Source organism: Schistocerca piceifrons, chromosome 6, assembly GCF_021461385.2.
Source record: "Schistocerca piceifrons isolate TAMUIC-IGC-003096 chromosome 6, iqSchPice1.1, whole genome shotgun sequence".
Classification (NCBI taxonomy): domain Eukaryota; kingdom Metazoa; phylum Arthropoda; class Insecta; order Orthoptera; family Acrididae; genus Schistocerca; species Schistocerca piceifrons.
The window spans coordinates 298,054,835-298,068,009 of record NC_060143.1 but is presented as its reverse complement, the minus strand read 5'-3'; the positions used below and the strand labels follow the sequence as shown (position 1 = coordinate 298,068,009).

General features: G+C 42.6%; 1 protein-coding gene across 1 annotated transcript in view; it reads right to left on the bottom strand.

Annotated features, from left to right (window-relative positions):
• The window catches only part of LOC124802903 (beta-galactosidase-1-like protein 2), a 93,441-nt gene that overhangs the window by 32,481 nt on the left and 47,785 nt on the right, over positions 1-13,175 (bottom strand). Inside the window, exon 5 of the mRNA XM_047263967.1 lies at positions 5,534-5,681. Coding sequence (XP_047119923.1) covers positions 5,534-5,681 — 148 coding nt within the window. The remainder of the gene's footprint in view (positions 1-5,533; positions 5,682-13,175) is intronic.

Here is a 13,175-nt window from a genome sequence, read left to right as displayed (position 1 = left end):
TTCTGTTCTTTCTTCAATTAACTCTCAGTCCATATTCTATACTCATTAGACTGTTCATTCTTTCAACAGACCCTGTAATTCTTCTTCACTTTCAGTCTTGACAGCAATGTCATCCTCAAATCTAATCATTGGTATACTTTCACCGTGAATTTCAATCCCACTCTTTAACCTTTCTTTTAGTTCCATCATAGCTTCTTTGATGTATATATTGAACAATAGAGGCAAAAGGCTATATTCCAGCCTTACACCCTTTGTAATATGAGCACTTCATTGTTTGTCTTCTAGTCTTATTTGTTCCTCTTGGTTCTTGTACATATTGCATATTACCCATCTTTCCCCATAGCTTACTCCTATTTTCCTTAGAATTTCAAACACCTTGCACTGTTTTACATTCTTGAATGCTTTTTCCAGAATAACAGATCCTACAAACATGTCTTGATCTTTCTTCAGTGTTGCTCCCTTTATCAGGTGCAATCTTAGAACAGCCTCTCTGATGCCTTTACCTTCCCTAAAGCCAAAGTGATCATCTTCTAAAAGATCTTCAATTTTTTTCCATTCTTCTGTGCACTATTCTTGTCAGCAACTTGGATGGGAGAGCTGTTATGGTGATTGTGTGATATTTCTTGCACTTTTCAGCTCTTGCTGTCTTCTGAATTGTGTGGATGATGTTTTTTTTGGAAGTTGATGGTATATTGCCAGTCTCATACATTCTACACACCAACTGATTAATCATTTTGTGTCATTCCCCCAAATGATTTTAGAAATTTCAATGGAATATTATCCATCCCTCCTGCCTTACTTGATCTCAAGTCTTCCAAAGTTCTTATAAATTCTGATTGCAGTACTGGATCTCCTATCTCTTCCTTGTCAACTCTTGTTTCTTCTTCTATCACATCATCAGACAAATCTTGCCCCTCTTAGAGGCCTTTGACATACTCTTTCTGCCTGTCTGATCTATCCTCTGCATTTCACAGAGGAACTCCCATTGTACTCTTAATGTTACCATTCTTGCTTTTAATTTCATGGAAAGTTGTTTTGACTTTCCTGTACACTGAAAAAGTCTTTCCAATAATCATTTCTTTTTCAATTTCTGCACATTTTTCATGTATCCATAAATTACTAATCAGAAATAAAAGAGAAGGGCTATAATTAAGGGTTGAGAAATTATCTTTTTCCAGAAACTATATTTTTATTACAATTTTACTTTATATTTCCTTATTTTGAACAAAAAAACACAACGATTGTGTCATTGAAGACAAGATAGTGTAATTTTACAGACTGCTTTCATCCATACGTGACAGTGATTTTTTTTTTCCATCTTTAATTTGCTGAAACTTCATTCACTAGCTGGTGCAGTCACTGCATTGTCATCAGTGTCCTCATAGCTACTTCGAGCTTTGGATAAGCATCTTATAATGCATACTTTGGAAAGACCTTCAAAATATCCAAATGGCCAAATGGGAAGCCATGTTAATACCCTTCATGGGCTCTTCTACCTGGAACTTGAAAGCAGTTATTTTGTTGACTAGCCCTAGAGTATCAATGGCACTGCTACATTGATCACCAAAATTAGCTGCACATATTTCAATATAATGTACATAGTTTAAATTTAATGCATTATCTGACTTGAAATTTAAGTATGATGATGTAGTGTCATATTTGTAAAATTGGTTTGATACTGCAATTATTATTCTATCAAATACACTGCCTGACAAAAGAAGTGAAGCACCCAGCAGACCTGGTCAGATGGCAAGGTAACTTTGTACATGTACACACCACAGGCACATACGTAAATGAAGTACGAGTTCCAATAGTCTGTGACATACAGAACAGCCATCAAAGCAAATTAGTGTGCTTCATGTTTAGTATTGTTACCAGGTCTGGTAGGCTATATAATGGGTGTGAAGAGCTTCAGATGCTGAATGGTCACAGAGTTGTGGTGTACTGATGTGAGATAGTGTTATCAGCACATGACAGAGTTTTATAGGGGTCTCATCTCAGGGCTTTCTTTGTCCAACTGGTCAGATAGTGCAATATCCAGAGTTTGTGGGGTATTTGGATGTGACTGTGGCCTGATGTTGGACTGCATGGGAGCATGAGTCATGCCAAGCTCATCTTCAAGATTCCAGTCGATCATATCTGATCATCACAAGGGAGAATCGGCACTAAGAACATCTAAACTCCATATCTGCACCTGCCATACAAGAACAAGTAATAAACATCCTGAAGGATTCACCAGTGTTTGGTGTCTAGCAACAGCTGTGCTAGGTAATTTGAGTCCCATGTGCAGGCTGCTGTTAAAGCCACAACACAAACGGCTGGATTTGGAGTGGTGCCATGACTGGAAGCACGGACTGCTGCTTAGTAGCATCATTTTGTGTTCAGCAATGAACCACAGTTCTGCACTGCCCTGGATGACTATTGCTGATGAGTATGATGGTTTTGGAGAGGCACAGTGATGTTACTCCGGGCACAGTGATGTAAGGAGCCAGTAGGTATGGCTTTGTGTCATGCGTGGTAATAAATGAGGGAACTCTGATGGCTCAATGGAATGCCATGGACTGTCTGGGTTCATGTGTGTCAACTCTCATGTGACAGAATCATGGTGCCATTTTTCACCTGGACAGTTCTCATCCACACATGGCATGTCTCTCTATCAACTGTCTGCATGATGTTGAGATGTTCTGTTGGTGAGCAAGATCCCAAGATTTTTCTCTATAGAAAATGTATGGACCCACCTGGGATGTCATCTCTGTTCCATTGCCAGTACCTGGGATATCAATGACCAGTGACATCAGTTGTAGGCCAGCTTGCCTCAGGAGAGGGTACAACAGCTTTATGACACTCTTCCCAACTGAAGCAGTGCATGCATCCGGGCCAAAGAGGTGAAATAGCATATTGATAAGTGGGCTTATTCTATCAAATTCTTTGTAAATTTGATTCAGTTTTGTAATCACAGGAACAACATCACATACCTTCTCTGTCTGTGAAGTTCGTTTTCCTCCTCCACTTCTGTGTGCTTCACTTTTTTTGTCAATCAATGTCCTTTTAAGCACTATAGCTCAAATACTATTGCTTCAGTCCTCTGTCAGCAGACATTGAAAGCCTTTAGTCGAAGCACATATTTGTTTCAGCATCTGCTTGCCGACCTTTGAGATTCTACACTCATGCTCATAAGTTAAGGATGATGTTGATACATGGTGAAACAATGCTCTGTTGTGTGGTTTGCAGGTTTAAATCACCTCAGGGTATGACCATGTGGTTCATTTGACCTGCAGTCATTGCATGGTGGTGCTGGCAGCAGTCCACATACGCAGAGGTGTGTTGGTGCATGTCAGAGTACAGTGCAGCAAGTAAGTGTGCAGACGTTTTCAGATGTGATAATGGTGACTGTGTGTTGAAAATGGCTGAAAGAACACATATTGATGACGTTATGAGGGGTAGAATACTAGGGCAACTCGAGGCTGGTCAAACAAAACAGGTTATAGCATGTGCCCTCCATGTGCCACAAAGTGTGATCTCAAGATTATGGCAATGATTCCAGCAGACAGAAAACATGTCCAGGCACTACAGCACAGGACGTCCAAAGTGTACAACACCACAAGAAGATCGATATCTCACCATCAGTGCCCGCAGACGGCCATGGAGTACTGCAGGTAGCCTTGCTCGGGACCTTACTTCAGCCACTGGAACAGTTGTCTTAGACACACAGTCTACAGATGACTTAACAGGCATGGTTTATTAGCCCAGAGACTTGCAAGGTGCATTCCACTTTCCCCTGGTCACAGGAGAGCTCGTAAAGCCTGGTGTCAAGAACACAGTACATGGTCATTGGAACAGTGGTCCCAGGTTATGTTCACGAACGAGTCCAGGTATAGTCTGAACAGTGATTCTTGCTAGGTTTTCATCTGGCATGAACCAGGATCCAGATACCAACCTCGTAATGTCCTTGAAAGGGACCTGTATATAGGTCGCGATTTGATGGTGTGAGGTGGGATTATGATTGGTGAACATACATACCTGCATGTCTTTGACAGAGGAACTGTAACAGGTCAGGTGTATCAGGACATCATTTTGCACACCTTTTCAGGAGTGCAGTGGGTTCCACCTTCCTCCTGATGGATGATAACACAAGGTCCCACCAAGCTGCCAGGAGTACCTTGAAACAGGAGATATCAGGCAAATGCAGTGGCCTGCCTGTTCTCCAGACCTGAACCCCATTGAACACATCTGGGATGCTCTCGGTCGACATATTGCTGCATGTCTTCAAACCCCTAGGACACTTCAGGAGCTCCAATTGGCACTGGTGTAAGAATGGGAGGCTATACCCCAGCAGCTGCTCGACCACCTGATCCAGAGTATGCCAACCCATTGTGCAGCCTGTGTTCGTGTGCATGTTGATCACATCCCATATTGATGTCAGGGTACATGTGCAGGGAATAGTGGTGTTTTGTAGCACATGTGTTTCGGGATGGTTTTCTCAACTTATCACCAATGCCGTGGACTAACAGATCTGTGTCATGTGAATTTGCTATGTGCCTATGCTATTAGCACCAGTTTTGTGCAGTGCCACATTGTGTGGCATCACATTCTGCAATTATCCTTAATTTATGAGCATGAGTGTACAATACCTGTAGTGAAGTAACAACAAGAACTGCCATTGTTGAATAAGAGTGAGTTGTGAAGGCAGCAGCTGTGTGAACCAAGCACACAATTGCCATATAAACCATGTTAGTGACAAATGTCTATTGGGTAGTAGTCATTTCTTTATATGCCACTCAGACAAAATAAGACTGTAGAAATGATAGCGTGAAAGGAGCATGTGTTATCAGTCATGGATGGAGGGAAAGGGAGGGGAAGATAGTAACATGAGTAAAGGATAACTCACTTCTCTCTCCCAATTAATTTTTAAAGTGTCTTTCTTTATTGCTTTTTTTCTAGTTAGTTTCTACACCCCCATGTGGGCTCCATTGATGTGGGCCCATCTCACCGTGCCATTCACACAGCCCTGGGTTGTGATAGATCTGTGAGTTTTAATTTCTCCATTGGACATTAAGGGGCAGAATATGTCAATAGTAGAATGTCAACTGTCCCTCATAACAGAATTTGCAGAAACTTAAGCAACAGAACGTAGATAAGCTAACAGAGGAAAATGATCTCACTGACTGAATCCTGTAATTTTTTTGTGAGAGGATCCTTGAAGATAATTGTCCTAATACAAAGATACACAGTTAGTTTGAAATAAAAAGTGTATCAATTGGCAAATACATTCCTGATGGGATTAATCAATTTAAAAATTGCTTACACACCATATAGCACTTAATTGTGATGTGGGCATTTTAAATTTTTACTGTTTCAAGTGGGTTAAGTTAAATTAATGTCTTTATTAAATAGTATGGGCAAGAATTAATGTACTATATCAAATCTATATTCATTCATATTCTTTGGGTAAAAGTACCAACATAACACATATGACAAGGAGAACTTACAGTATCATTTACATTATTGTGAATGAGGAAAACTATATTGTTACCTCCTTCCAAGGCACCACTGTCACCACTACCAAGAGGGGAATCAGATGTGAAGAATAATCCCTCAATCCCATAACTGATGTACAGATCACGTAAGAATGCTAGGTATTCCTTATCATTGACACCTGTTGCGCCATATTCGTTTTCCAACTAAAAGAAAGAAACAAAAAAAGTCACTCATTAGAACATGTAATATGCTTCTTTCAGTGGGTTAAACATCCAGCCAACTTTCATTTCTCATTTCAATACAGTGAAAAAATGCCTTCCCTTTAGCTTCATAACGTCGTAAAAGCTCCCTGCAAATCTCCATGCCCCTTTATTTCATTTCTGATATCAAATTTTTGGAACCACCCTCACATACACTTTCTTGAACGTCAGTATATCATGAACTTAGCTGACAACCTTGAGAAGAGGCTGTCAGAAACCACATGGCAAGTATGGAGGGCCCACTCCCCCAGAAAATTTTAAAAATTTTAGAAGCCTGATTTAGGCCTTTAAACATTATATTTCAGACACTTTGCAACCCTAAACAAAGGAGGTATACAGGGTGTTACAAAAAGGTATGGCCAAACTTTCAGGAAACACTCCTCACACACGAATAAAGAAAAGATGTCATGTGGACATGTGTCCGGAAACGCTTAATTTCCATGTCAGAGCTCATTTTAGTTTCATCAGTATGTACTGTACTGCCTCCATTCACCACCAGTTGGCCCAATTGAAGGAAGGTAATGTTGACTTCCGTGCTTGTGTTGGCATGCGACTCATTGCTCTACAGTACTAGCATCAAGCACATCAGTACGCAGTATCAACAGGTTAGTGTTCATCACGAACATGGTTTTGCAGTCAATGCAATGTTTACAAATGCGGAGTTGGCAGATGCCTATGACTCGCGACTGGGGAAGACCTAGAATGACGAGGACACCTGCAATGGACGGGGCAATTCTTCCTGCAGTTGACGATAACCCTAATGTCAGCATCAGAGAAGTTGCTGCTGTACAAGGTAACGTTGACCACGTCACTGTATGGAGAGTGCTATGGGAGAACCAGTTGTTTCCATACAATGCACAGCGTGTGCAGGCACTATCAGCAGCTGATTGGCCTCCACGGGTACACTTCCACGAATGGTTCATCCAACAATGTGTCAATCCTCATTTCAGTGCAAATGTTCTCTTTACGGATGAGGCTTCATTCCAACATGATCAAATTGTAAATTTTCACAATCAGCATGTGTGGGTTGACGAGAATCCACACACAATTGTGCAATCACGTCATCAACACAGATTTTCTGTGAACGTTTGGGCAGGCATTGTTGGTGATGTCTTGATTGGGCCCCATGTTCTTCCACCTACGCTCAATGGAGCACATTATCATGATTTCATACAGGATGCTCTACCTGTGCTGCTAGAACATGTGCCTTTACAAGTACGACACATGTGGTTCATGCATGATGGAGCTCCTGCACATTTCAATCGAAGTGTTCATACGCTTCTCAACAGCAGATTCGGTGACCATGGATTGGTAGATGCGGACCAATTCCATGGCCTCCACGCTCTCCTGACCTCAACCCTCTTGACTTTCATTTATGGGGGCATTTGAAAGCTCTTGTCTACGCAACCCCGGTACCAAATGTAGAGACTCTTCGTGCTCGTATTGTGGATGGCTGTGATACAATATGCCATTCTCCAGGGCTGCATCAGCACATCAGGGATTCCATGTGACGGAGGGTGGATGCATGTATCCTTGTTAACGGAGGACATTTTGAACATTTCCTGTAACAAAGTGTTTGAAGTCACGCTGGTACGTTCTGTTGCTGTGTGTTTCCATTCCATAATTAATGTGATTTGAAGAGAAGTAATAAAATGAGCTCTAACATGGAAAGTAAGCATTTCCGGACACATGTCCACATAACATATTTTCTTTCTTTGTGTGTGAGGAATGTTTCCTGAAAGTTTGGCCGTACCTTTTTGTAACACCATGTATTTAATTGATCATACATTAATTTTTATTTTTCATATTAAAATTAATCCAAATCATTATCTTCAATAAAAAAGTTCTTCAGCATCACTGTTATTAACACTTTCAATGAATGTGACAGTGGACTCTGCAGTTGGTGATCCCTCTGCCACATCCACATTTACTGCTGACTGTTGCCTGCTGCATGTGTTCATTTCTGGCTCACAGAAGGTGTCATACTTTATTTTTGTTGTCACCACTCTTTCATATAACTTACTAACAACAATTTTTTCCTGAGTCAGATAACGTATCTGACTGTAGTTGTTTCTGGAGTATTGAGAAATGAGAGAAGTAATTTTGTTTTATCTACAACATTTTTCTGTAAGGAGTCATGCTTCTGGCTAATATTTTTATCACTATGATTTCAAATATTCCACAGGGACTCCTCTTTCTCATAGAATGTGATAAATTTGTAAATTTTGCATCTTGTTCACTTTTTTTCGTAAATGAACATGCTTAAAGATAATACACAAGACTACAGACAGAGCAAAAGCAAACACGAGTACTGTGTAGTGCAATTTAGTGATAGCAGGCCAGGAACAATGTTCCTTTATCTGTATTGACATGGCTGTGGAACACTGGGTTTTTTGTTGCCATGATACTGAAAACAAGTTGTGAACATTGGTAGCCCAGTAATAGCGATGATTGGTAAGCCAGGGCAACAAAATAATTTATGAGATGTGTACTGCATGTTTAGGAAGGAAATCATTACAACCTATAAAACATTTTAGGCATATCATTAGCGAAGGGCAAAAAGTGCCATTTTTTACTTTTTTTATATACATCAAATTGTAAAAGTCTATTTCCATAATTTTTAATAACTTCCCACTACTCTGTAATTAAGGTGATAAATGTGTAACAATTACAGAAACCCATAATAGTTGGCAGCCATGCATGAGCAATATAGTGGGCTGATGTTACACCAATGTTTCTCACTGCTGCATTATCATTCACAGTAATGTGACTGTTTTCCTGTATTAACTCATCAACTCTCGCAATGTGGTCTCCATGACTGCACAGACAGAGCATCCTGGGCATTACAAATCTTCAGCATGTGCTACATCTTGTTTGAAGTTATTTATCTACTCATACATTTGTGTTTGACATGTGGCGACTTTCGACCAGGTCACGTGTAACATCTTCGTTTGGCAAAACATGTGCACCAAGAATCAAGAAGGTGTATATCTGTATATGTGTGCTTCAAACCAATAAAATAGTGCTTATTACATTGATATAGTGTTCATCATTCAATCTGGCAATCCTACAACACTAAACCCATACTGGTGACCCCGAATTTATTCGCAAGTGCTACAATGAACTCTCGTACTGTCGATCAGTACACAATGGATTGCTTGCCACCCGATACACCACACATGTGCCAACCAGGATTTCTAACAGATGTTTTGCCATTATTTTCCAATTATCCACCTTGTGTTCACAACAGTTTGACGCAGTTTCTGAACACACTGGCTAGCTGTACTCAACAGGACAGTGCTTCTACATTCCCACAGCCATGTGTGCCAGCATCAGGTGCGAACAATAACTTTTCATTAACATGAGGTGGTTTTAACAATTTTAATGCATCTGTAGGGAAGGGGACTGGAAACTGTACTTTGTCATTTCCCACTCATCGGTCAACTACAGGTGACTATTCTGCACTGGTCCATTCTACACCTGTTGACATTACTCCATCAAATACCCAACTTATTGATTTCTTGACCATGGTCAAGCCAGCTGCACCTACCATGCCATGTGCCACTGACATTGTCAGGAACTGGTACACAGCTACTGCACCAGAGCAAGTTATGCTGCAGATCTATGGACAGGAAGTGACAGTTTCCTACAAACAGTTATGCCAAAACTCCCCTATCTATTGGCCTAAGCTACCATCCCTTCACAAGGACCATCCACACACATGGTTTGCCTTGGCCGACCATATCCTGCAGCTACATGGCATCTCTTTACCCATGCTTTTTCAACTAACCTACAATGAGGTACACTAATCTTTAACTCGGTAGATCATACTACTAGTTCCGATATTTCTTCCCTCTCATCCAAGAGTGCTACTCTATTGCGTGAGCTTGTAGAAGCTGCTGTTGCAGTGCTCTCTCTTAAATCACACAACGACAAACTTTCGGACAGCAATGAAGCCCTCTGCTTACGCATCGCCGGCATGCAAGCCAAGCTCATGGATGCTCATAAGCGGGTCTGCCAGATGTCACACACAGCCATGCCCCCATTCCCAGTCACTGCCCTGCCTCCTTGCACCTGCCGCCAATGCCACGTGGCTTTTCTTCTGCCGGACAGAAGTAGTGCCCATGACACTACCAAGTACCCCTCTGAGTTCCACAACAAGGATTACCTGTGGATCACCACCACTGCTGCTGATCTGCCGGCCTGGGACATACAAGTGTGTGCATTACAGGTTAGTCATACTGCATTGGGTGCTGGTCCATCATCCCCGTCAATGTTTGCGATCAACAACAGTGCTGTCCATAGAATCAACACAATGGGAGGTCCACCAGTATGTGCAAAGGCTAGATGTTTAGATGTGGAAAAACTTAAACATGCCAAAACTATTATTCAAGAACTTTTATATAGTAAGACTATTCATCCTTCTTCTAGTAGTTGGTCATCACTCATTCATTTGGTGCTTAAGAAAGATGACAGTTTCTGCCTCTGCAGTGACTATGGGGCGCTTAACACCAGAACAATTTTAGATAATTATCCCATCCCAAATATTCAAGATTTTGCTTCCCAACTGCACAGAGCACAAATTTTCAATGAAACTGACTGTCACAAGGCATACCACCAACTGCCAATGGCACCGGAGGATGTTGAGAAAACTGCCATCATCACCCTGTTTGAATTTTTCAAGTATCTGTTTATGCCGTTCGGCCCAAAAAGTGCTGCACATACATGGCAATGGTTCATTGACTCATTGGTTGGAAAACTGGACTTTGCGTATGCATACCTGGACGACTTGTTAATTTTTTCTTCCTCACTTGATGAACATGAACTCCACTTAAATGCAGTGTTACAATTATTAGAAGCAAGTGGTGTTGCAGTGAACAATGCTAAGTCACAACTCAGTCACACTAGTGTCACTTTTCTGGGCCACATGGTTTCTGCTGACGGCATCTGCCCCCTACTCAACTGGGTCAAGGCCATTAGTATGGTGCCTTTGCCCAAAAACATTCAGGGCCTCCGACACTTCCTAAGAACATTAAATTACTACCGCAAACACATCCTCGATGCCGTTGACATAGAAGCCCCACTGACAGATGCTTTTGCCGGAAAAACACTTCAGGGTCTTGGGTGGTCACGTGGACTCCAGATATGTGCCGTGCATGTGATAACCTCAAGTCAGCCTTTCAGATGACCGTTACACTTGCTCGTCCCATCCCTGATGCTCCCATCTCGCTTACTACAGACACGAGTGATACAGCAGTGGGGGCGGTACTTCAGCAATCCATGGCTCCTGTTGTACAGCTGCTCAGATTTTTCTTCCACAAATTGTCAGCTTCCCAACAAAAATGGTCAACTGTTGACTGGGAACTATTTGCTATTTACTTCACTATCAAATATTTCCAAGACAATATCGAAGGTCATCATCTCATAGCATTTACTGACCATGAACCACTGGTATACGCTTTCCGTAACCCAGGCAAGGACTCATCCCCAGACAATTTTGTCCTATGGACCTCATATGCCAGTTTATGTATGACATACGTTAAGTCAGAGGGGCAGACAATGTCGTTGTTGATTTTTTCATCTCATGTGTCAGTATTATTTTCACAACTGGATCTCAGTGAATTCCCTAAATTGCAAACAGATGATACTGACCTCATCGCATTGCACTCCGATGCTAAGACAGGACTCAAACTAGAGTTACGGGCACTTCTTGGATTCTTGTCACCGCATTTCAACAAGACGCATATGTCTGGTGATTCCTGCACCTCTCCGCCGGGACATTTTTAATAGTATTCATGATTTGGCACACCCTGGCATACGTGCCACTGGACATCTGGTATCTGAACCTTTTGTTTGGCCCAGGGTGATAAAACAATGTCACAATTCGGCGTGTGCATGTGTGGATTGTCAGCACACAAACGTAGGACATCATGCACAGCCCCCCCCCCCCCCTCCCCCTCCGCCATGGGTGCATTCAATTTGGCAAAATAAAGATTTTAGCACTTAGCACATACACATCGATATCTTCAAGCTCTTACCTCCCTACACCCCCCCCCCCCCCGCCCCTCCTTGGGCCCCTTTTGTTACATACTGTCCACCATTGACAGGTTTACCCACAGGGTAGAGATAATTCCCCTCACTACTATCACAGCCGACGCGGTGGCCTGAGCCCTTTAATTAATGTGGATCTCATGCTTTGGCTGCCCAGCTTCTATCACTACCGACCAGGGCCACCAGTTCGAGTTCACCCTCTTCTGGCAGCTTTGTGAACTGTGTGGGGTGAAACGGTTTGGGACAGCAGCATACCACACCCAGAGCAGTGGGCTAGTTGAATGCTGGCACCAAACGCTTAAAGCTTCACTAATGTGCCATGGAGGTGAGTGGGCCGATGCCTTACCACAGGTAATGTTAGGCATTTGGGACCTTGGTGCATCTCTGGCAGAAGTACTATACAGAGAACCCCTCACACTCCCAGCAGAGCTAGTCAAGCTTTCACTCCCTCCAGATCAAATCTGCAACTCAACATTCATCAGGCATGTTAAAAAGCTAATCACTAGCATTCGCTTGCCCTCTCCTCGACCGCACTCGCTCCCTCCCATATTCCTGCATAAGGATTTGGCATCATGCACTGACGTCATGGTGTACAATGACACCGTCTGACAGGCACTCAGCCCTACATAATCAGGCCCACACAGAGTCATATCATAGTATAACAACACTTTTGAAGTGCTTGTTAACGGCACGCTCAAACCATATCTGTCTGCCACCTCAAACCAGCGTGGTCTCTGGGAGAACTGCCCGATACCCCACCCAGTCAGCCCCCACCTACTGCTACACCCGCCTCACATGAGGCATCTACCAATGGTCCACTGGTGAGTGACAACCATTCCCGTACGTGTGATGTTACCTACTCCCAACTCGTGTGGCAGTGCTGCAGGTGCATGTAACATCCCCCTACAGAATAACGCATTTGATGACTCCCCTTCCTACAGGTAGCCCCCCACCTCTCCCCTGTCAGGATTTAGTGATGTATCAGTGGCCAGCCTCGGAATGTGTGACGTCGCCAACGATGACTCGTGTAGAGATTCGGTCAACCCCTATACGGAAGTGGTAGTTAGTGTGAAGACTGATTTCATTTGCAATTCTAAAGCATTTTTTGTTGTGCATCCGGATAATGTGTTTGTATTCTATGAATGGGCCAGCTTCCCCAATGACAACTTAACCCACATTCATCTTCTCTAATCTGTCCCCTTGCCTGTTGGTACTGACCCATCAACAGTAAAAGTCCTTTGTACCACAACAGGCATTCAGGTTCACTACCCCAGCTCCTCACAACCCACTTTCCCCTCCCCAGATCCTTCCACTGCATGAGGATTCGTCCAGTCGGGCAGGACCATCTACCCCCCTCGCTGGCTCGTGGACTTCATTTACAAATGT